General features: G+C 38.9%; 1 protein-coding gene across 1 annotated transcript in view; it reads left to right on the top strand.

The window, feature by feature from the left end:
• The window catches only part of Anks1b (ankyrin repeat and sterile alpha motif domain containing 1B), a 973,033-nt gene that overhangs the window by 603,312 nt on the left and 342,994 nt on the right, over positions 1–26,727 (top strand). Inside the window, exon 15 of the mRNA XM_013019014.1 lies at positions 5,236–5,342. Coding sequence (XP_012874468.1) covers positions 5,236–5,342 — 107 coding nt within the window. The remainder of the gene's footprint in view (positions 1–5,235; positions 5,343–26,727) is intronic.

Raw genomic sequence — 26,727 nt, 5'->3', positions numbered from 1 at the left:
TTTGGATTGCCTCTTCTATTTCCTTGAAGAATGAGGTTGGAATATTGGTAGGTATCGCATTGAATTTGTAGATAGCCTTGGGAAGTATTGCCATTTTCATGATGTTGATCTTCCCAATCCAGGAGCATGGGAGTTTTTGCCACTTTCTAAGTTCTGTTTTGATTTCTGACCTGTACTAGCTGGAGCAGAGGAGGGCAGAAACCATTCCTCTGAGTATGTTCATCCCAAGCAGGAGAGGGCCTCTGAGGTGGCTCAGCCTGGAGGGGGGTGGGGGAGCAATTCCATGGCTCATCTGCCACAGAATTGTTCTCATCTCACCAAGTTTTAGCTATGATAGTTTTTTAAATACCAATAGTATTTTAGTTCATTTTTCAACAATGCCTTGTAAATCTCATGTTACTTTATCCCTATTTAAACGTTTTGCTTTTTCCCTTCCCCTCCCCAAATTGTACGGACATCAAATATGTGAAAACAGGGGTTATGCCGTGGGGGAGGAGCATACAAAGCAACAGAAAAATCACATGATGCATTATAAATATGTTAGAAACAATGGCAATAAAGAAAAAACCACTTGTGTCCCTATCGTGGAGTGGTGGATGTGGAAGGGAAAGGAGGGTAAGGGGAAAAACAAAGGAGGGGGGTAACAATGCTCAACAGGAAATGTATTCATTACCTTGCTCATGTAACTGTATACTGTCTACTATTGTTATAATATAATTATATTTATAATTATAGCTTAAGATATGATTATTCTTTTAGATATTAGATATTATTCTTTTAGATATTTTAGATAAAATATTTTGACTACGTTTTTATCTGCTATGTAGCTTTAGGATACTGCAGAAACTTTGAATGATTGTTTTAATTGTAGCATCAGTTTTTGGAGTTTGGGGATGTTTTGATTTTGTTGTTTTGTTTTGTCTTGCTTCTTCCTTCAGTTTTTAGCAGTTATGTTTATTTGACTAGTTTCTCACGCTGCCATTCTGGAAGTAGAACTCCTGGAATTATGTTTTAGAAGAACATGTCAGAGAAGATTCCTGGTCTTATCACATACTTTGAGCATCAGTTTCCGTATCATAAATGCAAACAATTATTCTCACCACAGTACTGGCAGTTTATCCTTTCCCTCCTCATTGACCACTTTGGAAACTTTAAGAAATTCTGGCTGAAAAGAAGTACTGCCCCCAATAACATGTTGTCATGTTTTATGACATTTTAAGACTCAAGAAAGTATTTTTATATAAAGTGAGGACTGTGAGAAAGTAATCTTCAGGTCTGAACCAGAAGTTTGACCAATAAGAAAATAGTGTAACAAAGACAGAAAACAGCACCATTACTGAAGTTTTTTTGTTTTTTTTTCTCTCTCTCCATCAGCACTTCTTTCTACGTCCCCCTCTCCCAACTTATTGCATTCTACCCTTTTACCAAGATAAGATTTTTAAAATCATCATTGTCATTATTTTCACAATGCTAGGGTTTGAACTCATGGCCTTGTGCCTGCTAACAAAGCACTCTATAGTTTGAGCAACACTCCCAACCATTTTGCTTCAATTACTTTTTAAACAAGGACTCATGTTTTTTTCTCAGGCCAGCCTGAATTCCAATCATTTTTATTCCCCACCCCCCAAGGAATTAGGATGACACTACTACCATGCCCAGTTTATTGGTTACAATGGGGTTGCTTATAAACTTTTGTTTGAGTTAAACTGGGATTACAGGTATGAGCCAAGGTACCTGGTCCCAAAACTAAGAGAACTATTGCACACAAATTGAAGGATTGAATATGTTAGAGAATTCAGAACATTTATATAAAGATTTGTTAAAAACTAGTTAATTAGTAAAAAAAAAAAACTAGTAATATTCTCACCTATATTTTCACACAAAAGTCTGGACTCTGAAACAAACACTCTTTATTGAAAAATCAAAATATGAGGAGAGTCACTTCCAGTATATTCATTCACATATTTAACAATGATTAATAGCTAGAAATTTGTGGTTTATTAGTCACTTAGTTCCTAGGTTACATCTCAAGAAGCTGAGCTCTTAGGAAGGTTGTTCAAAGTCAGCATGGAGGAAAAAAGCCTGTAAAACTCTTATCTCCAATTAATAAACAAAAACCCAGAAGTGGAGCAGTGACTCAAGTTGTAAAGCACTAACCTGAGCAAAAAAAAAAAAAAAGCTCAGGGAAAGTACCCAGGCCTGGAGTTCAAGCCATAAGACTGGCACCAAAAAAAAAAAAAAAAAGAAAGAAAGAAAGAAAGAAGAAAAGAAAAATGGATTTGAAGAGCTGGTGAAGCCAAAACTCACCATTGTCATGTTTACTCCATTTTGATGTAGGTGAATAAACTACAACATAAAACTAGACACAGAAATATTGCAAATAGGATCCTAGGAGAAGCTATAATTAAGATTTAATTTTAATTTGACATGGGAACAACTTTAGACAAACAGCTTCTCATACAGTTGCTCATATTGAGTAACTGGCACCTACTAAAACAGATTCATGCACCTCTACAAATCCTCTGATCTTCTTTAAAAAAGCTAGAACTAATCAAGGATCAATTCTAATAAAATACAATGCAATCCATTTAGAGAGGCTCATTTAATAAGGGATAACGATAATGAACAAAAATCCAGACGGGAAAGTTCTATTTAAAAACTAAAAAAATCTTCTTTTTAGTAAAAATATTCAAGACTTGGGATGGGGCAGAAAAATAAAAATAAAAGTACTAAATCTGAAAATAAGAGGACCTCCTGGAGATTGGATTGTGAAATTACATCATATTGTTTAGCACATGAAACAATCCTTACTATGTGCAATACCAGCAAGGCATATTCCTCATATTCAATAAATGAGTCTTTTATGTAAAGAACTGTCACAGAAAGTAGAAAATACTTTATGATAGAAGGTCAAAAAATGCCATTTAAGACAGAGAAGTAAGGGAGTCATCCCTTTCTTAGAATTAGAAGTTTCATAAAGAAAATGGTATGGAACTGAAAGCCAACATGTGGGGCAAAAATGTGAGGACATAATGAAAAGTAACCAGAGCATATTACAGGCTCTCTTCGGAAACCAGAAGCTATCCGACTTGCTGGGGATTTGGGGAAGGTAGGGTGAATATAAAGCGAGATGATTGACAGTCACTGCGAAGACCCCAAATGTCATCAAAATCTTTAGGAGCCAATGCAAAACCCAGCAGAGTTGTGAAACAGGAAGTCATCATCAAAACTGTATCTTTGATTATACAGATACCACGTCTAAACTAGATTTTAGAAATGTCAGAAGCAAGAAAACCATTACAGAAGCTATTGTTGCATTAGGCTAGGAGGGCTGCAACCAAGGGAACAAAATTAACATAGGTTACAGTAGGTGGCATTTCCATAAATATAAAACAGGAAACAGGTTTACAAGGGGTGACACTGTGATTAGGGATAATTACAATGTGGGAAATGGTGTCTGTAGTGAAAGAGGAGTATGAACTGTTTTCAGGTTTGTTGTCTGCATGCCAGAGAGATTGACAATGTCTCCTAGAAGAAAACCAATAAAGCTGAGATTTAGAGGGAAAAAAAATCTAACAGAAAAATGATGTCTGATTTCTTCAATAAATATTTACTGGGCACTTACTGGGTGCCTGTCATTGCTCTGGAAGCGGGGATGAGGAGTTATCTTTAATTTTTAAGACACTTTATGTGGACGAGGCACTCTTCTCAGTCTGTGACTCCAGAGGAAGTACTGGAGCCAGAGAGTGGGAGGAAGGTAGGAAGTAAAGTATCTCTAATAAAGGGAAGCTTTTGATGAATAGTAAGAGCTCTGTCACAGGCAGCATACAAGCAGGGGTTGGATGTAATTCTTCCAGGAACACTGCTACAAAGAAATCTCAACCTTTCTGCAAGTTCTTTCCTGTGTCTTAGGAGTCTATGAGCCCCAGTAATGTAGTCCTTTGGGTTCTATTATTAATCTCTAGCTTCTCCCAATTATTAAATAAATTACTCAGTCTGTCTGCCATTCAGCAAAACTCGCACATTTACATCTGTTATTCTTGAATTATTTTTGGTTAGAGCTCTTCTTCATTAAAAAAAAAATTCTACCCAGTTAATATTACCTTTATAGCTATTTTAGAATGGTAACCCTGGTAGATTGGGTTATAAATACCAGGAGAAAGGAATTTCTTGTGCCTAATAATATTTTTGTTTGGAAGAAACCCTGGCAACTAAGGAATGAATTATCTTGAATTTAAGATTACAATGCAGTTTCTGTATATTGCAGTATTTTAAAAAGAAAAAAAATCGGAGAGATTTACTTTGATCTAGCACAGTAAAGAAAAAGAATAATAATTCTCCCAATGCTGTAAAGCTTTAGATCAGAAACATTAATCTGTGTTGCAATTTTTTTTTTAAAGAAAAGAAAGGAAAAGGAGAATGGGGGTGGGGAGAGGAACCTGTAGTGAGCTGTGTTCTAAGCTATAGTTCAGGCTTTACATTTCCTGGTGTCTTTTGAACCATAAAAATCCACAACAAATACCTCGGTAATGTATAGCCAGTATGAAGATTCAATTCAGATTTAAGCACTTTGGTTTGCTTTTGAGTCTTGCTATTTTCTGCATTTGTTTTGACTGCTCTCATCATTCAAGATTGACGCTTGGATGGGCGTGTAGGAGGAAGCAGCAGCAGCAGGCTTACAGCTTGCAGACAAAAAAAAAAAAAAAAAAAACCCTGCCTTATCTGATGGCTATTATTGAAAATGCGAGGTGTAGCCTGTGCTGGGTAATGAAGGGGAGCGCGCGAGGGGGAGCGAGGCGCGTGGAGCTGCATACTGATGAGTGTAGGAGTACTTGATAAAAAGAATTCTGGCTGCTGGCCGTGCACGGCTCGTGGTGGAGTACTCCAGCAATCACATAGAACCGGCAGACCAGCCTAAGCTGACAGCTTGCTATGCCTTCTTCTGCTGCCTGGTTTTGGGGGCTGTCTGACGTACTGGTCGGTAGTAAAGATTAATATGTAAGAAATGTGGAGCTAGGATCAAGTCATTCTCCACAGCCTGCCTGGCAAACTATGTTTCACTTCTGACTTTGCTGTCTCGCTGAGAACATTAATCTGTCAAGCTGGCGGGCTCCTTTGATAGCAACTTTCCCCGGAGCATGATGTGGCAATGCCACCTCTCAGCCCAGGACTACCGCTATTACCCCGTGGATGGCTACTCCCTGCTTAAACGCTTCCCTCTTCATCCTCTTACAGGACCTAGATGCCCTGTGCAATCAGTGGGACAATGGTTGGAAAGCATTGGGCTACCTCAGTACGAGAACCACCTGATGGCTAATGGATTTGACAATGTGCAGTTTATGGTAAGATGCTCTGTGTGTCCACGGAGCTGCCTTTTGTCTGTCTTGGCTTCTTATGTGTCTTACATGGCTCAGAGGCAGCCTGATTCGCAGCGAAACCGATCCGATTTCTGTGTGTGACTGCATCAGAAAATCGTATGCCCTTAGGACTGAACTTAAGTGTGGACGTATAGACACTTACTGCAAAACGAGATCTGTATGCATCCATTACACATGTGTCCTATGAATGAATCGGTAAGAGTACTATTTATAGGCAGTGAAAGAAGATTTAACATTTATATTTTCCCTGACATTCTTTTGTGTGTGGTGGTGGTGTGTGTGTGTGTGTGTGTGTGTGTGTGTGTGTGTGTGTGTTTAAAATAAAATCTGCAATCTTAGAATACCCAGTTAGATTATATCACTCTTCCACTAATTCCTGAATTCATTTCTATAATTCTGTTATTCCTGAAGCAGATCATTTCACTTGAGCATCAGCATTTAGTGATTAATTAGGCAATTTGTTGTGTTGATTGTGAAGAGATCTTTTCTTTTTTTTTGCCTGATATTGTCAACAAGCAGTTTAAATCATGTAGAGGACCAGTTCATTAGCAAACTGTTTCATACAGTCTATTCACCTCCTTACCCACGCTGACTGAAGAACGATGAAGCATTGTCTGTTACTTTCTGTGCAAAACAAACACTTCAGCCCATTGCGTGTCAGTATTTACGAAGAGGGGCTGATGCACTCAGTACATTCATGTACTTCTGAATCCTGGTCTCCATGCCGTGGAAACCAGGCGTGTGCAAACTTCTTGCTGTGCTGCATACAGGCACGAAGGCAGATGGGGCAGTGTGTGGACAACAATCTAGCTTTCTAATCATTTCCATACCTCCCCCAGTGCTCATCAGTGCTCCTTGTTAAGCTACGTCACAGCTCTTGTTACCTTTCCTTACTATTAAGGTCCCATTGCACATATCACTGAACCCTAAATTCACAGGGAACATAATGCAGGCATGTAGTACCCACATTGCCGGTAGAAATAATTAATAGCTGTCCTTAAATAAAATGCTATGGCTGACACCTGCCGCTGGCTAATGCCAGCACCTCTCATAAAAGTATTTGAAGCTAGTCAGAATTTTTTTTTAATTTCCATTTGAGATTATTTTGTTCCAGGATTCTCTTGATTATTGTAGATCTGAAGATTATTTAAATTGTTAAACTTCTGCTTCCTCTCCAAAAAATATCTATTGATTTTTTTAGTTAAAAAGAAGACAAATTTAGTAAGTCTTATGAGCTTTAAGTAGTTGTGTCCATATAGCCCTTTATGAGTGTCTTGTTTTCTTGGCTTGTTGTTGTTTAAATAACAAAATATGTAGCTATTCTTTTTCTTGTACTTATCAAATGCTATCACTAGTTAGATAGACTAGATATTCTGAATATTGAAATAGGTCAAAAGTAAAAGTTCTTCAATGGTTGTAAAAGTCTTAGGACACTGAGCAGATTTCAGACAGATTTGGGACACTAAGTAGATAACATTAAGAATGAAAGGAATTATCAAACAGGAAGAAAGTCACTTCAGGATAACAAGATTACTGAACATTTTAAAATCTTTCTTTCTTTATACCTGTCTGCGTAAAGTGGGACGTCTTATTCCCATCTTTCAAGCCCTGGTCCAAATTGATTCTGCTACAAATTAATTCTGGTTCTTATGAAGTTAGACTTTTGGATTCCCTGGGTTATTTGGCTACATGGAAAGATTTTCATTCAGCTGAACTTCCCTCTGTACATTCCAAGCAAACATTTCCTCTCTGTGTTATAATCAAATATAATCCCCAAAGCCTTTAACTGAATGAAAAGTTAATCAAATTTTAAATAAGAATAATTTGGGGAGAGATTGTAAAACACATTCATGAGCAAATTATACACAATCCTCCAAAATATATCTGGGAGGAAAAACTCCTTAGACATTCATGACAAAATCGGGGTTTAATCATAGATGATTGTCTTCCAGTTTAATTCCAAGTATTATGTGTAACTTTCCAGAAAACAAGAACATATTGCCAATTCAGACAAACTAATCAAATTTTCTGAGACAGAATTTTTAAAAAGACAATTCTTATTTGTCACATAGAGATGTTGATTAACTATGCACATGAAGCAAACCATAAAATGGTGTCATCAATTACTGATCTACATGTTGTTAAATACCATTTATTTGTTACTAATGTCATATGACAATTTTCTGCCTTTCTGAAAGTTATTTGATCTCCACAACCTGATTCATTTCATTATGAACTTAAGTATACTAAAAGGATTGACCACCCGAAGAAACAGATTTTATTAATGTGGAAAATCTGTTAGACCTGCTTAGTTTCTGCTTGGTATCATATTCTAGCTTTTGTTTTTCTTGAAGCACATTCTGACCTGCATTTATTCATCCTGTTGCCAAAGCAACAAGCACCACGCTCCTATTAACTATGATGTAGCACAGGTCTTATTAGCTTTTAAGAACAAGACAGTAGACATCAAGAAGGTATAATTAATGTTGGCTGAAACATCATAGTATATCCATGCACAGATATGCTTTATTTAGGAAACATTCTCAGGAGCGAATTTTTCATTTAATCAATATCCCACTAATGAATGTGAACTTAAAAGCTCCATATAAGTAACTTTCAAAGTAAAATATTTATTGAAGGGAGCAAAGCCATAAAAGAAAGCTGTAGAAGGCTTGAGACTTAAAAAGTAATTTTTGCTCCATCTGTTCTACATACTCCTATGGGTAAAGACTATACACAGACAATTTCTTGATTATGGTTGTCTTACTTTAATAGCTTGCTTATAGCAATTCCTTCTCCTGTTTGCTTTGAAATATCTGTCAATTCTTGATCGTTGTTTGAGCTCTTAATACCAATTCTTGATTTTTTTTTAGATATGTGAAAATATTTTCTACATGTTTAGGATAAAATTCTAAACTTTTTCATAAAGCATTTATTGCATTCTAGTTTGCAGAGTAATTGAACACATGGATTCGGCACTTGGCACCCTGAAGTATATATAATAAATAGAAATTGAAACAAACAGTAGTTACAGAAGTTCCTCGGGCCATAAACAATTGGGGGAATGTTAAAATCAAAAGCCCTTTTGCAGGAGAATCTGTATGAGGTTTTCCCCAGGCCTCTCCCTGCCTGCTCCTTTCCTAGCCAGTCCTTCCCTCCTGCTTTGACATATCTGCTTGCTGCTCACCAGCCTCATTTTCTGAATTTGCAACTTATACAAGGTGTCAACGTTTCAGCATCCATGTTTTTCCCAAGGAGGAGCTAAGTAGGAGAAGTGACTTATACAGCACATACAGGCTTACCTATGTCTGTGACTGTTTCTACCATCATCTTTCTTTTCTAAAGTCTGATGACTGCTTCCTAAAGTCTTCAATCATTGATTCCCTTTGTACTCCCTCCTCACTCCTCCTGGAACTCTTATTTCCTTTCTTTCCCCTTTATCTTTTGTTTCCACAAATGTAACTTAATTCCTGTCTGGTTACCTAATTTACCTTAATGACTTTGATCCACAGCAGCCTCTTTTTTCCCGATGAACCCATATACTGGTTACATCTGACAGAAAAATTATATTTGTCATGTCTTCCTTCTCCCCCCAGAATAGCGGTGAAGTTTTCATTGGTGTGTATCCTGTCTCCCCCAACTAAACTGGCAGCTACTCAAGTCCCAATTCTGTATATTCAGTTTCCTTGTCTTTCACCAAACTTCTAGCATAAGACCATGTACATTTATAAAAAAAAATGTATAGCAGATTATTATAGACAGACCTCTGGTGTCAAGCAGTAGAATCCTGGTTTTGCCAATGGGAACACATGGCACCAGTTTCCTCTCATGCATTCAGCTGATATTATTTAAATATTCTCTATGTTCCAAGTACAGTAGTAGACACTAAGAATGTAAAAGTAAATATGATCCTTACATCCAAATTTATCATACTATTTTCATGTACCTTATACATGAGTTCCTCCTTACATACATACAAATGTGCCTGTTCACACACATTATATTACAAGGATTTGTCCTACATCGTCCCATATAATTATCATTGTTTAGCACCTGTCCTTGCTAGCAATTGTCCTCAACACCAAATTACAGTAGGCCATACAAGATATAAAATCTGTCATTGCATAAAGTAAAAAAAGATGCTGATAACATAAAAACACGTGGTAGATTGATAGTCTGAAAACTATAATAAGAAATTTATGTTACTAAGAAGAGGACTGACTCATAGCCTTACCATGGTAACTAGCTGACAGTTATATTTGTAAAATCTAACTAAAAAGGGAAAAGGATGAAATTATATCAACTCATTTTTATAAGGATCTACTGTTGACTTGGGATAATCTGACCATGATTAAAATGTCTAAATACAGCCTTGCTGGGGAAAGGTATAAAAACAATACTGTCTATGGGAAATGGCATTTTGTACACGTGAGGGGATTGCATTTAGAAAGCACTTGCTACACTGATTTGAGCCAAAAAGTACATATTTAGGATCTGAGCCTAAAAGTACATATTTAATTAAACTCTATCCCCCATTTTGTGGCACATTTTACATGCTAATGGACTTGAAAGCTCTTTTCTACTTTTACATAACTTGGCTGTAATCAGAACATTCTTTGAAGTTGGGCTGATTTTTGTAAATGACCTGTTAAGTATCTTAGTAGCATACCATGATCCAAGGAAAGAAGTTAAACTTGTAGAGTAGAAATATAAATTGCCCCTAAATGGTAAGACTAATCATTCCCACGATGATTTCTTGTTTAAATATTTTGGGGGAATTTTTATGTAGTTGCTGAGTTTCACAGGACTAAGAGGAAAAATGTCTGCTCCCTACATCCTCCTAGTTCTGAAATAGAAGAGGCTTTGGGTTGAGGAGGTGCATCTATAAGTACATCTATAATTTCCTAGACTCATTAGGGTCCAGTAGTTACAAACTTACTTTGGGGAGGGGAACATAATTTTTTCAACTATTTGCATTTAAAATCTGTTGCTGTATAAAAGTCAGTGCCAAAAGGGAGTCATTTTTAATCTGGACAACAGCTTAATTACAAATATAATAGGCAGCAGCAGCCTTGCAGTAGGGTAAGGGAGAACTGAGCTACAGCTTCTCATTTGCAGTCTCTATGATTTGGTTTACTCATCTGTAAAATCAATCTAATGAGGGATCTAGCAGAAATGTTCTTTGGGGGTGGTTATTTTAATATTTTGAGCTCTTTAAAGATGCAGGCTTCAGTATTAACGCTGGCAGAGCTATTAATTGTTCTTGTATATCCCATTAGCCTTGGAAGACACAGATTGCTTGTACAGCAGAAAGTCAGAAATGAGGGCATGTGCTGGAATGTCCATGTCAAAAGGATGAGTTTCAGAGAAGATGCTAGGCACAATTCTAATCCAGTGATAGTAAAGAGCCTTTTCTTCCATCTGAAAGTTACTCTGATTAAAATTTTAAGCATTAAAATATGTTGCCCCATTTTCAAATAATGCAGTAATATAACTCCCATCACTAACTAATGCTCACATGAATTAGCCTTTAATTTAGTTAGGCGGCATATTTGCATAATTTGATCTTCCAGGATTGCTTTAAATGACCAGATATTAGGATGAAGAATTTTATGAATCAGAAAATGTACTAAAACTGCTGAATTATGGACTAATTTTAAGAAATTCAGCCAGAATTACATTTGATTTCTTATTTAAAAGGACAGAACTCTCAGGCAAGTGTTCAGTATCAATAACCTCTCTCTTATCCCTTCCAGTTGCCTCCTTAAACCCCTTTATGATCCAGCCTGCTGCCTCCCAACTTCTCTGCTAAAATTGTTCTTTTAAGTCAGCTGGATCTGCTCCTTGACGGATCGCCTCCCACTATCTTTTTCTCACTTCCCTTCTCGTTGCCTGCTTTTCTCTTTCCAGTCCTCACTGTGATCTACACCCCATTTGGGTTCCCCAGTTCTCCTAATTGTGGCACACATTTCTGTGTGGCCCTTTACCCTTCCGTGATCTTCCTCAGGAAGATCATTTGCTCTCTGAGATTTGCCTTACCCCTTCCTACCTATTTTCTATTGCTTCCAGCTCTCCAGCATACATTCTCATATGCGTGTATTCATGCCAAAACATTTAGCACAGATCTGGTACAGAATGAATGCCCAGCAAATGTTAACTGTTTCTGCAACTAAAGTGATCTTCTAAGGCACACATATGCTTTAGAATAACTTGGCTGGAAAATCTTCCAGAGGTTCTCAATTACCTATGGGAGATAGTGAGATATTTTTAAAATCCATAGCATAGTTCTCATATTTAGGCTCCTTATGACCTGAGCCTAACTAAGTTTCTGGCCCTGTCCCCTACCATTTGCTCTCTGCAGAAGAGGGAACTACATGTGTCTCTTTGATTGCCTGGCTTTTGCACACGCTACCACTCTGCCAAGAATCATCTTTCTTCCCTCTTAACTCTTTTTGTCCTTTAGCTCTTAATTTGTCACTTCTCTTAGCTGCCAGTTTTTTTCCCCCTAGTAACAATCCTTCTTATCAGAAAAATAGGATAAGGATTCTTCTGTGCCAGGATTGTATTACCTATGCCTTGCCCATGTCCCCCTGCTCCTACCACCCCTCTGTATATAAGTACTAGGGATTTGCAAACTAAGTTTGTAAAGGCCACATGATAAATCATTTAGACTTTGCAAGCCTCATGATTTGCAGGTCTCAACAGGTCTAGATAATGTGCAAGTAAACGGATATGATTGTATGCCAATAAAACTAACTTACAAAAACAGACAAGTTAGATCAATGAGCCATAATTTGCTGTTCTAGCTCTGAGTTTTGAACTTCTCGGAGTTAGAAATATGCTTTTTACCTTCAGTATCTCCAAGCCTAGGACATGGTTTTACATGTAGACAGAGAAAATGTCTAATGAAAAGAGGAGGGAGGGCTAGCTAGAGTGATTCATGCCCATAATCCCAGAGGCAGTGCTCAAGTGGTAGAGCTCTTGTCTAGGAAGTGAAAGGCCCTAGCTCAAGCCCAGTATTGCTAGGGGGGGAAAATGGAAGGGGAGGGAGGAAAGAAAGAGATAGGGGGTAAGATAATCAGACAGTTGGCTACAACAAGGGATCTGAAAGCCTGTCTGTTTTTGAAGATAACCTAGCCAATCACTGAATGCATTCAGAGCAAGACCCAGCCTTCTGGAGTCCGACAAGAACTAGGAAGGGTACCTTGGCTTTAACCAAACAGACTGAAGTGCATTTTCGACAGGGGAACCGTGCAGGCATGGAAACGAGAAAAACACAGCTGCAAAGGAAGTCTGTTGCTCCCTCTGCACGGAATTCCTTTCCTTTTTTTCTTCACCTAATTGTATATCATTGTTCATGTATCAGCTTCAGCGTCTCTTCCTCCAGGAAATAAATATTCCCTAATACTATCCTATCATTTGGCCGGCTTACTCTGCGCTCCCATGCTGCCCTGTTCTTAGTCCTATCTCTGTCCTTATAACACTGCATTGCAGTCATTTCATCTGCTCAGATGTCAGCTTCCACCCTAGAAACTCAGTTTCTGTGAGGCAGAGAGTGGATCTTGTTTATCTTTGAACTCCTAAAGTCTAGCACAGTGCCTGGCATAAAGTAGTTTCTCAATATTGATTGAATGGAATGTTAAAGTTCTATATGGCATCATATAAATTATCCCATGTAGTTATTACCATCGATCTGTCGGTCAGTACTACTATTTATAAACAAAGAGTCTCAACAAGATCTGCAAAGCCAGGGTCAGAAGACCAAACCTCTCTCTGACTAAAGTCCCTGCTCAGGTCAGTAAAAGTACACAGCTTCACCAGTTCCCTCTCCCTTTATTCAGCAAATGTTTCCTCAGAGCCACTAAGCAGGACTCTGGATCTACTCTTGACACACTCCCAGTTTTTACTATTTCTGATCCTTTTAAGGACTTTGCCTTATTACTTCTTCCCTTTCCCCTCCTCTCTGCTTCTCCAAAAGACGTCTGCTTTCACCTCACTGACAAACAAATATTCACCTTCACTTTGATCCACAATCATCTCACAGTTTTCCAAGCAACAGATGCAAGATGAAGGCGTCAGCAAAGTTGATTCCTGTGAGGATATGAGGGAGAAATCTGCTCTATAAGAGAACACCAATCACATTGTTTTGGGGCCCATTCAAACAACCGCATTTAATGTGGTTACTTTGGTGAACAACCTATTCCAAAGAAGATCACATTCTGAATTACTGGGCATCAGATCTTTAGCCTTTTGGTTTGGGATGATGTGATTAAGATACATAATTGTCTTCAGGAAATATATATATATATATATATATATATATATATATCTTATTCTCTGTATTACTAAACATAACCTATAATAAATAAAATAAATATTTTCTTGATTGAATTAAAATCAGCCCACTTGATGTTTGCATGAGATTCTGATGTCTAAAGAATCTGATACTACTCTTTACTCAGTGACATCAATGACAAGTACAATCTTTCTGATAAAGTTTTTCCTACATGGCTAATCATGTACAAGGTTATACTGCTTGTAAATATGAGAACCAGCAAAGCCAGAACTGAGACCTGCCTGTCTCTCCACTCCTATATTTATTCAACACTCTCTACTAATCCCTCAATAAATCACATTTACATGTGCTTGGTATCTTTACAGAGTTTACCACTATCTGCTAGAAATGCCTCATAGAAATAGATGATTAGCAAGTAATGTTTTATAGAAAGGAAACAATATAACCAATGCAATGATACAATTATTGCTTATATTTACCTCTTCCCCAAATGTTATTAAGCATATTACTTCAGTTTTCCAACTGGCAATACTTAGTTAGAGATATCAAATATCTGATCCAGAGCAGTCAAGAGAACAAGTCATGGTGGCTCACACCTGTTATCCTAGCTGCTCAGGAGGATGAAAGTTTGAAGCAAGCACAGGCAGGAAAGTCCATGAGACTTTTAATCTCCAATTAACCACCAAAAAACCAGTTTGAGTTGTGGCTTAAGCAGTAGAGCACCAGCCTTGAGCAAAAAGGCTAAGGGACAGTGCCCAGATTCTGAGTACTCATACATGCACATGTGTGCATGCACAAACACACACATACACATATACACACATGCATGCATGCATGCATGCACTCAAGCATCAAACCAGGTCGATCTGAGTCCAAAATAAAAGCTTCTAAAAGTTTCTAGGGAAAAATTTCTTGTTGATACACAAAAAAGGTATGAGTCTAAGCAAACAAAAGTAGCATAAGCATTGTTTGTACTTAGGGAAATAATAATGCAGAGGAGTACCAAGAAAGTGGGAAAGGAAGAAAAATCTCCTGCTGAGATTACAGCATTCAGATTAAGGAATACCTCTAACCATATACAAGGCTGTAAAAGTATAGAAGAATTTCCAGGTAGTTTGTGCTGACTATGAGACCTCTTGAACTGCCTCATTTCATGCATTCAGGAAACAGTACATGTAATGGTAGCAGTGTTCGTGGAAAACATAACTTTCCCTTTCGTAGCAATCTTTCCTAAGGTCTAATGAGTTGTCCTAATAAACAGCTACAAGTTCTTCTTTTTTTATGATACTCTTGTTTTTATTATTGTCAAGGTGATATACAGAGGGGTTACAGTTACATAAGTAAGGTAATGAGTACATTTCTTGTTTAACGTGTTACCCCTTCCCTCATTTTTCTCCTACTTTCCCTTCCCACAAACCCTCCCAAGTTGTACAGATCATTTCTAACACATTGTCTTGTGAATGTCACTGTTACATTGGTGCCCCCTTGTCCTTTGTCTCACCATTCTGTTGTTCCCCTTCCCTTCTCTAATTCAGATAACTGTATATACAATACCAGGCTACCAAAATCAAAGACAGTGACAACAGGGGGTATACCACAGAGGGAAGAACATACAAATGAAACAAGAAGCTATATAGCACATTAAAAACAACAGCAACAAAGAAAAACCTCTTATGTACATGTCTTGGAGCTCAATTCACTTAGCATCGTCTTTTTTTAATTTAAAATAACTTTATTGTACATTTAGGAAAGTTGCCACCCATATCATAAAGAAAAGACTCCATATAGGTTTTCATTATATTTGCTACTCATTTTTAGTAACTTTGTTGTATCACTTAGCATCATCTTATAAGTTCTTATCCATAACAAAACACAGGCTAGAGAGACATAGTATCAATACTTTTCAGGCCATTGCATACATCTCCTGACATTATCCCAGAATACCTAGCCTAGTCTATGCATGTTATGTACTTCATAGAACCTGGAAACGATACATTCATTTAACAGTCTATAACCTATATAGTTTGAGAAACAAGAGCCCTTATGACTATACTTATGAATTGTAGAGGCATATAATAGGGAGAGAAAAATGAAGCTTGAGCTCACAGAATTAAATTTCAGATTGTTTGCTCTTGGACTGCCCATAGATGATTAGGATTCATATAAAATATTATAGAACATCTTGTATTTATAGGCCAATGTCTGTTCAGATGGCTGGCAGGAAGAGTTAGTTTTGTTCTTGTAGAGTTTTGAAGGAGATCTTGGAATTGAAAGCCTAGATTCTAAAGGATTCCAAGTTTATTTGACAGGAGCTATATAGCACATTCTATTATGAGTAAGGAGTAATCCTGTAAAGAGAGAGCTGAACATTTTACATTCATCAGCCTTACATAATGATCTAGCTTATCCGGTTATCTGCCACCCTAGAACAAATTAATAGCAACATTCAAGCTGGCAAACATGGAATCCAGAAATTCCTTATTCTTTTTAAAGAAAGCAAAAGATCATTCAGATTGATTCAATCATGTAGGAATTGGTGAGTGAATAGCAATGAGGTACTTTGGGCCAGAGTAGCATAAAGGGTTTGTTACACACTTTTAAAAATGCAACATGTTAACATAGTAGAAAGAAGAATGTTATATAATTTTTATTGTACTTTACAGTTGTTAAAAGTCTTACACACAAAAAAAGCAACAAAAAAAAAAGGCCCCCACACATAATGTCTCAGTTTGGGAGACAGAAGAAATAGATTCTATGTTTAGTTCTAACACAAATGGTTTGACATTAGGTAAACCTTCTCTATAATCTCAGAGCAAGCTCAGATATAACCTATTACTTTTCAAAACCTTTCCTCAGTTCTCCATCTGTTCCAGACTCTACCTGCTTACTTTTCTTCCCTTTAGAACCAAGATTCTCAAGAGAAATGTCCAGCTCCTGGTTTGCCCTTCAGCTTAATACAGTCAAGACTCTATGCCATCAACCTAAAGTTACTTATAAAAAATGATCAGTAAGGCCCTAATTGTCCAAATACAATGCTAGCTTTCTAGTCCTTATTGACCTGATCTGCATGTGGTCTTTGATCGGGCTAATCACTAATTTCCTCTTGGGCTTCAATAACCTTGCATCTCCTACACTAGTACTGTCTTGCTCTGTCTCCTTTGTTGCCCTCACTACTTTGACTTGTACCCTAGAGTTTAACCTCACCCTCCTCTTTTCTCAATCCCTACAATAACCTTCATTGGTACAACAGAACCAATTTTTCTAACTCCTGTGTATTCTTCTGACCAATCAAAGTTTCTAAGAGTAGGGTGGCTGTTCCTTTCAAACTTATTAATGAAAAAGCTATCAATTAGATAAAATGCTGAAAAGAAATCAATCAAACTGATTCTGAAAAGTAACCTTTGGTCTTGGCACTATAAAGGCCACTAGAGACCACACTAGACACATGTTATTAAATAAGAACTTACAGAAGCCATATTTATTGGGTGGAATAAATAGTAGACAGCCATTGAAAGAAGTTCTTCTAATGACAGGAACATAGAGCTAGTAGCTGAAGAATGACTTTAGAGGGGAAAGAGATTATTGTAAGTAAGAGAGACTGTTGTTATGCTCCAACAATGAGAGGAATGATTCAGTAGAAAGGTTTGGATACTGAAACAGAAGGATGGGAGAAAGAATACAGGTAAGAGAGATTGGTGTCCAGAGACAAATGGAAATATAAATCAATAATAGGGACAGTCAGATGTAACAGAAGGCAGAAAAGATACATACCATACTGATTTGTACGTACAGTTGGGAGAAGATGGAGCAATGTTTCCCCTTATAGTTTCTATTTTTCAGTAAGTGATGACACAAAGATGTGGGCTGGGAAGGTGGCTCAATGGTAGAGTACTTTCCTCGCATGCATAAGGCTCTGGGTTCAATTCCTCAGTACCACATAAACAGAAAAAGCCCGAAGTGGTGCTGTGGCTCAAGTGGTAGAGTGCTAGCCTTGAGCTGAAGAGCTGAGGGACAGCGTCTGGGCCCAGAGTTCAAGCCCCACAACCAACAAAAAAAAATAATAATGACACAAGGATATGGAAATTTAAAGATAGAGAAGATATTAAATAGTCATCACAGAAAGTAGGAAGGAGAACTTGCTTGGAGAACACAGTAGCATAATTGGACCATGCTGAGGGCTTATGTAAGATTTGTGATCATTAGTGTAGAAAAATGGTCATGCTCAATAAGACTTGGAAAGACAATGACACTTAAAGGTACAAAATTGATTTCATAGTCTGGCTTCTTCACCCTCTTAGTGTGAGACTGCGAGCTGGTCATTTTTGTGAACATTAGGTGCCCATGTGCAAATTGGAGATGGCACCACCTAGTTTCCAAGTGGCCCTGAGAATTACATTAAGGCTAGCTGGGTGCTTTTAGCAGACAGCAAATCATGAGGGTGACAAGAACAGCAAAGCACGGTAGGATTATTGATTAACCAGTGCAGGACTACAGCTGACACATAGAACTTGCCACAAATTTCAGTGTTCTTGCCTTCATAATGCATCAGAAACAAAGAAAAGGCTTACATGAATTATCCTAGACACACCAAAATATCCATAATCCATGGATCTCAGTGTTCCTTATCAAATAACTCTAAAGGGAGTTACAGAGTTTCAGCACTTCACTACATTCATGCTCTCACCACAGACCCTGGTTAATTGACTATCAGCGAATGGGGCCGTTCCAGCTAATGGCTGGCTGGCAGCACTTTGTGCCATTGGTAGAGTAGTGGGGGACTTCTACAGAGCCAGACTGCATCTAGTTCCCCAGCAACCATCCCCAGAGATGCTCCTTCAGTATAACATGCCCATTAACTACATTTGCTCAATTATGATAATTTAGTAAGACCATTTGGATACATTAGAATCTAGAAATCTTGTCCACAAGGATAATAAACCTAAGCTTCCATTCATACTATAACAATAAATTTGTAGAAGTTTGAAATATAAATCTTTGTGTTTCCAGTCTCTATCTCTTCTATCCTGTAATCTGTGTAGACAATCTAAAGTAAGAAAGGAGTCACACCTTTGTGAAAAGGGTTTGAGAAAAATCATTGTAAATGTATTCTTTGGAGATTTATATCCATTTGCTCCTGAGGGAATTAGCTGAATACCTGCTATACTGATAACTGGGCTAATTGTGGTAGAGACCACCGTACGCATAAAGATGTGACAGTCCACTCAGGCAACTAAGATTAGCATATTTACCAGTAAACTGGAAATACATATTTAAATAGCCATAAAAATTAACAGGAAATATTTTCATGGGATAGCATGTAAGTGTGAGAAAAGTGAATGCTATGCAGTATCTGATTCATTGTGACTGAGAAGGAAGCGATGGCTGGAGTAATCAGAGAAGGCTCTCTGGAAGAAGTAGCTTCAGAAACACTGGCGCAAACAGTGAGGAGTGAGACAAATGATATAAGATTGAGTGAAATTGTGAACAAAGGTGGTGGAATGTCAAAATGCAGGTAGTGTTTGAAGAGGAAAGCAACAGTTGTCTGACAGATAATCCCAGAGGCCCGGCAATGCTTCTGTGAATGAAAATGTTCCCTACTTTGTGAAATCACCATTTAGATACTACATATGCACCATATGGAAAGACAGCTTAATGACCCATCACAGTGCCCAGACAGGTTCACCCAGATGGCAGCACACACAAGCACCTTACACCTATCGACAGCAAAGGAGAACAAGTGAGGGAACATCTGTCTGAGGCTGATTAACCAGCTATTTCTAGATAATGCTGAAGGAAAGGAAGTTACTGGAGTTATGTTAGATGTTTCTCCAAACAAGCCCCCCTTCCTTAGGGTCAGGGCACTGTCTCCAAGCTAACAGCAAATATATTTCATGTCACTGGGAATATCCTCCAGTTTTCCAAAATTGTATTTATTGCCTGTGAGAGCTTCTGCTTCTTCACAGATAGTCATTGCTCCCAGTGAACAATAAAATGAATACCTCGCTTTCACCTGGATCCAGGACCACTGCCAAGACACCTGTCAACCTGCTCAGCAGTAAGCCTCGCTGGTCTGGGGTGTTCCAAGAATTCATATAATGAAATATTTTTCTGATCAGTTTCACGTGCTATGCATTATCCAAAGGCTCCTGACGCAAAGATTAGTCATGATGATGATGAAGATGATGCTGACGACGATGACAGTGACGACGGCGATAGCAAATACTTCTATTATAGCACTACTATTCTGAGTGGTTTATGTGTATTAACTATTTTAATTACTTTGTACCATATGATAGCCAGTCCCTCCTCTCACAAAGTTCACATTCTGCAGAAGAAACAGACTGGAAATGGGCAAAGCCTTCAGTGCTATAACTGTTTGGAACTATAATTGAGTGACTCAGATAAAGCTCCATAGAAGAGGTCAGGTTCACACAAATTCTTGACAGATTGGAAAGATTTGTAGGCTGACAAGGGCTGAGCTGAGCAACAGAAGCAGCCTTTCCTGCAAGTGGTGATTATGCATGGAAGTGCACCCAAAAAAAAAAAAAAGGCAGCGTGACACATAGGAGGATATCCAGTGTTGAGTTGAGTTGATGCACAGAGGGCAAAAAAACAAAAGGAGGTGATGAGGTGAGGCAGTGGAAATGTCTGTTTTTATTCCACTCCCACCTGGATCTCCACAGGCCCCTCTTTGCCACAGAGAATTGATATATTTGTTTGTATTCCTTCATTTATGTGTGTGGCTTGCTGATTTCCTTCCCCTCCGTACCCTTAGTCCCTTTTAGATTGAAATGTCCTGGGGAAAGGACATTGCAGGGTCTTCTCCTCTCCTGTCACCCTGCAGAGTCTCCCAGCAGGCACACCATGTCAGGTGGCTGATTGTATAATCATCAACCTGTGGTTGTAGGTGATTATCTGTGTGGCCTGACCGAGTCCAGCGTTGGTAATTACACTGGTGTCAGTGGGGACTTAGGGTGTCAGAGATCCAGTTAGAAAGCATTTATTCAGTCAAATTCAGAAGACTGTTCTCTACACAGAGAAAACAGTGCCCTCTAAAAAGCTATAATCAGAGCTTACCATTTCAATAGCAGTCTTCATGGTAAAAAATAAATAAAATAAAATAAGATTCCTCTGTTTCCTGTTACCTCACAACAATAACAATACTAAATAGGATCCTTTCTCCCTTTCATCTGAGAGCTTTTCTGGAAAAGAAAGCCTGCTGGGCACCCGTAGCTCATGCCTGTAATTCTAGCAACCCAGGATTGTGGTTCAAAGCCAGCCCAGGGAAGGAAAGTCCATGAGACTCTTCTCCAAATAGCCACCAAAAAACCAGAAGTGGCGCTGTAGCTCAAAGTGGTAGAGCAGTAGCTTTGAGCAAAACAACAACAACAACAACAAAGCACACAGGGACAACACCCAGGCAATGAGTTCAAGCCCCATGACTGACAAAAAGAAAAAGAGAAGGAAGGAAGGAAGGTAGGAAGGAAAGAAGGAAGGAAGGAAAGGTAGGAAGGAAGGAAGGAAGGAAGGAAGGAAGGAAGGAAGGAAGGAAGGAAGGAAGGAAGGAAGGAAAAGAAAAGAAGCCACAGGAGCTTAGCAGGTAGGGGCAAGGGATCTGTGAATAGATACCTACAACTGTTGAATTACATGATTTATAGCCTCACCTTCTTCCAAAAAAGTGGTCTATATATACACGGGAACAATAACACCCAGGAAAATTTAAACAAGGAAAATCAGAGAGTGAGACTTGATAAAAAGAAGCTTCTTTTCATGTTTCTTCCAAAAAAGTGCTTTATATATACACCCGAACAATAACACCCAGGAAACTTTAAACAAGGAAAAATCAGAGAGTGGGACCGATAAAAAGAAGCTTACTTTATTTAAGTAAAATTATTTTGAGCCAGGCGCTGGTGGCTCATAACTATAATCCTAGCTACTCAGGAGGCTGAGAGCTGAGGATCATGGTTTGAAGCCAGCCCAGGCAGGAAACTCCATGAGACTCTTATCTCCAACTAAATAGAAAAAAAAAGTGGGAAGTGGAACTGTGGTTCAGGTGATAGAGCACTAACCTTGAGCACAAAAGCTCGGGGACAGTGCCCAGGCCCTGAGTTCAAGCCCCAAGATGGGTACCAAAATTTTTTTTGAAGTAATGCATAGATAATTTTAAAACATCAAAAAAGTAAGTGTATGTGGCCAGGCACAGCGGCACACACTGATAGCATGTCCAAGGCACAAGTATATGTCCCTATCTGAAAAACAAACTAAAAACAAAAGGACAGAGGCTGGAGCTCAAATGATGGAATACTCATCTGAAAGGTATGAGGCTCTATTGTACTCATAAACTGACATGCTGAATTGAAACCCCTTTGTACTAAAGATAATTTTAAAAAAAATCAATAAATGGATCTTAGTAAAAAATATCCTGAGTTCTCCTCCCCATTCCTGGCTTCACGCTCTAAAAACAAATATTCTAAGCCTTTCTAAACCTCATCTCTTCAGTAGCTTGCTCCATATGCTATGTGTGTGCCACGTCCTTGAATTGTGGACTGAGATGGTATTCATTGGCATCCTAACGTGAGCGAGGAGGACCCACCCTACAGACACTATTCCCTCTTCTCTCCTAATGCCTCCACCCACCGTATAGTAATCTTAGCCCACAAATTCAGGTACTATGAAATATCACTTGGTGGTGTGTGCTTTATGGTAACCTAAGTTTGCATCCACTTTTTTCTCAGGGATCCGATTCCAGTCTTCCTGTCCCAGGCTGAGATTCTTTCTCTGAGGTTACCACGTGCTGTCACCCCGGGACACACTGCCTTGTGTTACCCTCCTGAGTTAAACCCATTGTCTCTTGGATCTCCCCCACCCCTATTTTCCTTACTTGAATTCTCATATCACTGAGGCATAGCTCAATCTCTTTTAGAAAAAGGGATAGTTGAGGAATATATAAGAAATGTATTTCTAAGTCCTTGTGAATCTAAAACTTCCTAAATTCTTCCTCCATAGGGGATTAATATTTTGTTCTAGTATGTGATTCCAGGCTGAATATAATTTTTCTCGGAGCTTAGAAGGCATGGCTCTTCTGTCTTGTGCTATTTGGTGTGGTAACTGAGCATGTCTGACAATCTGCCTTTCAGCCAGTTGCTTCCTTTAGTGGTGATTAGTTTCCCTCTGAAAATTTTAGGACCTTCTCTTTAGCCTCCACAGCCTGATATATCACTAAGGTGTGATTGAATGTTTTGTACTTGTTTGATACTTTAAACATAAAGATAGGTTTTGAGAAAGTATCTTCTATTCTTTGGCCATTCTGATTCTTTTTATAAACTAGCTAGGTATTGGACTTCCTCAATGTTAGCCTTTAGCTCACGTTTGCCACTGTTTCTATTTTTACCTAATATTCTAGAAGCTTGCTTTTAACTTTTAATGTGTTTTTAATTTATTTCACAAATTAGATCCTTTTATTATTCCTCATATGCAGTATTGTTTTGAAACATGCCAAAGATACTAGTTAGAGTAGTTTTTAGCTTGAAATTTTTGTCCTAGTCTAAAGAGGTCAGGTGGCTTTTTTTGGCTGTGCTTTATATTTTACTTAGTCTTTCTTGATTGTACTGCATACAGGCCACTTGCCAAAGACAGGTAATGTATGGTTTGCTATTCATATTTCAGAAAGAGGCAGTAGAACAGCAAACTGGATGATCTGTGCACCCAAGCGCAGTTCTACTTTCAGCTTCTTGTTATAGTGATCAGGCCATCCCAATAATGATGCTGTGGATCTTTCCACAAGGATTTTTTTGAAGTCTTTAGAGAATATACCTCCATTTCCTTTTTGACCTGAGAAGTAGTTCATGAGTGTGTTTTGTGGTATATGTATATGTGCTTGTGAGAAAGAGAGACAGACAAATTGAGCCAGAGAGACAGAGAGAAAAGAGACAGAGACAGCAACAGAGAGACATAGAGGAAAGAGAAAGACAGAGAGAACAGTAGTTTGCGATTGAAGGGTACGGGGATGACTGTTGTACACATCAGTTTTTAAACTCATCCTCATCTTCTGCCCCACTTACCATCTTCCTCCATCCCATCCTCAGTCTTTCAGACTGAGACTTCTGAGGTGGTTGCTGGTCAACTCCTTTTCTTGGCTCAGGCCTTTTTCTGAACAGAGGTAGCTGATCACTATCCAATCCTTCTGCATCAGTCAGTACTCTTTCATTCTTTCTGACTTCTGAATCGTTACTGAAACCTCTCATACCCATAGAGCTTTTCTGCAGTTAATAGCATTCCTTTCCCAATCTTTTTATAATATTCTAAGAGGAAAAATGATCAACCAGTAGGCTCACTACATACTCTGAAATAGAAGCCAGGAGTTCAGTCACATTTCTTTATTCATTCAGTAACACCAGTGGAAGCAAAAGCAGCTGTCTGTAAGAAGCATTAATGTCCTCAAGTCATACTTCCTTCCATACTTCCACATAGCAGTAGCACATTGTAATTAGTAAGAGAGAGATTCTGCCCTCATTCCAATCTCATCCCTGAACCTTATAAGCTGTTAGTTTGGGTCAATCGCTTGATGTCTCTGTGCTTGCATTTGCACTTGTGGAGACAGGCATGGTAAGAACTGTACATTGACACCACTGGGTTGAGCTGAGGTTTGTATGAGCCCATTCCCCAAAACAGTGGAACAGGAAGCTCACACATTACTTGTCGCCATTGCTGTTACCTTTCTATCTTTCATTCAAAGAGACATAGAGAGGAAATGCTTCTACAGTAATGGGATGCCCTTCTTCTAGGGACACGGCTTGCAGTAAATAGACTTCAAGACATCTTTTAAGACAATTTTGTAGTTCTTGTTGCCTTAGAGTCCTGAGAGGCAGTGGAACAGACATTCATTCAGTAACAACTGATGGAAAGCCAAGTGTGGCAATGCACAACTATAATCCCAGCATTCAAGAGACAAAGGCAGGTAGATCACAGATTTAAGGTCAGCTTTGGCTACATCATCTCAAAAAATAATTATTATAGAGGTGATTGTAGACATAGAATATGGCTTTTGCAGCAACCTCTTGAACTAGAGAAAGAGAATAGAAACGGCATAAGGCTGTTCTGTGTCACACAGGAGAGGAAATGCAAATTGTCATAACAGCAGCCAGGGTGAGGCGATTTGAAGATTTAGATGGTTCCTGATCTATGGTGAAAAGGCTGTACTAAATTGTTACTGTGACTCCGTGTACTGAGACATGTGCCAAGCTGAAAAGCACGCATATAACAATGCACGGTTTTTGGTGAACTTTAAATTTCTAGCTCCCTTTGAAATCCCATTTCTCAACCTCAGTGGCATAAGTAATAATAATAAATAATAATAACATACCATGAGTGCTCACTCCATGTGTTTTATTAACGTGATCCTCACAACTTCTGCGGTATGTATTCATGACTTCATGTTAACAAGTCAGCAAACAAAGGGATAAATTGAGGCTCAGAGGAAATAAGGAACTCATGGCAAATCACTGACATTTTATAAACTCAGATCCAAGATCATTACTTCTGTTTTCTGCATAAGCCTATTGTTATTAAGCTCTAGAGATGAATAACACCCTACAAAATGAAGTCATCCCTTTCCAGTTTATACCTAACTTAACCTTGCAATCAACCACTACATAGAGAATTCTCCCTTGCTTTTCACAAACCTTGCCTCTTTCTTCCTCCTAGCTTAATTTTCTAACCAATATGATTTCTGCTTGCTAATGCACTTTCCTTCTGAGCTTTGTATCCTCTCCTCTGGGACTTCTCACCTGGCTCCTTTGTCTCCAGCACCCCCACACACACGCACCCCCACCTCTTGTTCCCCATTCCCCTCATTCTTCAGCCTCCAGAGAGGCCCACATTTCACCTCCTCCTCCTCCCAACCCCAACACTAGTTGCAGTTCAGCATCTTTGCTTCCCACCAACATTTTCTGTTGCTATGGAAACTGAGCGGCAGTGCTGGAAGAAGGGGGAGTCTTGGAGTGCAGTCACTGCTGGCCTGGGTGTGGGAGGAGATGGTAGGCAGCTGGGGTAGGGGGAGGAGGAGAAGAGAAGAATCTAGAAAAATCAGCATCAGACACCAACCAGATACTGCTGGAGAAAGGGACTTCTCAACTCCCTCCACAAGCCCTGGAGAGGCAGGGGGAGAGCAGCCCAGAGCTGGGCTGGCTTAGCAGCTGCAGTTCTCGGATGGTTGAACAGAAGGAGACCGAGTAGGCGGCCCCTGTGGTGAGGGAGCCTGGTTCCCAGGCTGCTTGTAATCTGTCCTTAATTTGCCACTGAGGAAGTTAACTTTATGTAGCTAAGAAAAAGGAAGGCTCAGGGGAACCATCATCACAGAAAATAAATATGTTCCCATTACAAATGAAGTAACAGGATAATTTACAGTCTCAGAAGATGCGGGGACTGGGAGAAATGGCCTGTAGCTAATGCAAAGTTTAAACTGAAAACTAAGAGAAAAGCTTCACTGGGATGGTTGCAGTGCAAAAAACAGCCAAGACAAGAAAGGGCAGAGAAGGGCAGGGTGTTATCACCAGGAGATCATTTAGTCCATGCCTTCTATAAGCTTATGTCTGCTTAGCAAAAGGCCTGAAACCCCTCTGACTATCATAGTGCCTGAAGAGTAAGACTTCAGCACATACTGTGAAGCCAGTTGCATGCCAAAGGGGAGAGATGGCTAAGAAGTGAAATCAAAAAAAGTCACCAACAAGGAGAAGTGAAAACTTACCTTCATAAATAAGCATGAAAGAAGTTAAGAGCAAAATGTGACACATGAAGTTCCATACAAAAACCCCACTCACTCTCTAAAGTAAAAAGTGTGTGTGGAGTGTGTGGTGAGCATCAAGCCTGGCATGGAGGTCTAGAGAGCAGCTGGGGAAGCCATGCATGGCTGCTGGCTTTCTGAACTCCCACAGTCAAGTGCAAGAAATGGACTCACAAGCAAGTCATCACAAGCAACACCGTTAGGACAGATATACTCATGAAACAGCACCGTGGAGGTCTTGTTTTACCTGTGGCCATGGGAGTCAAGGAAGA

The sequence above is a fragment of the Dipodomys ordii genome, unplaced genomic scaffold (assembly GCF_000151885.1).
Source record: "Dipodomys ordii isolate 6190 unplaced genomic scaffold, Dord_2.0 Scaffold3, whole genome shotgun sequence".
Classification (NCBI taxonomy): Eukaryota; Metazoa; Chordata; class Mammalia; order Rodentia; family Heteromyidae; genus Dipodomys; species Dipodomys ordii.
Note: the sequence above shows the minus strand (reverse complement) of the source record. Positions and strands in the feature narration are given on the sequence as shown.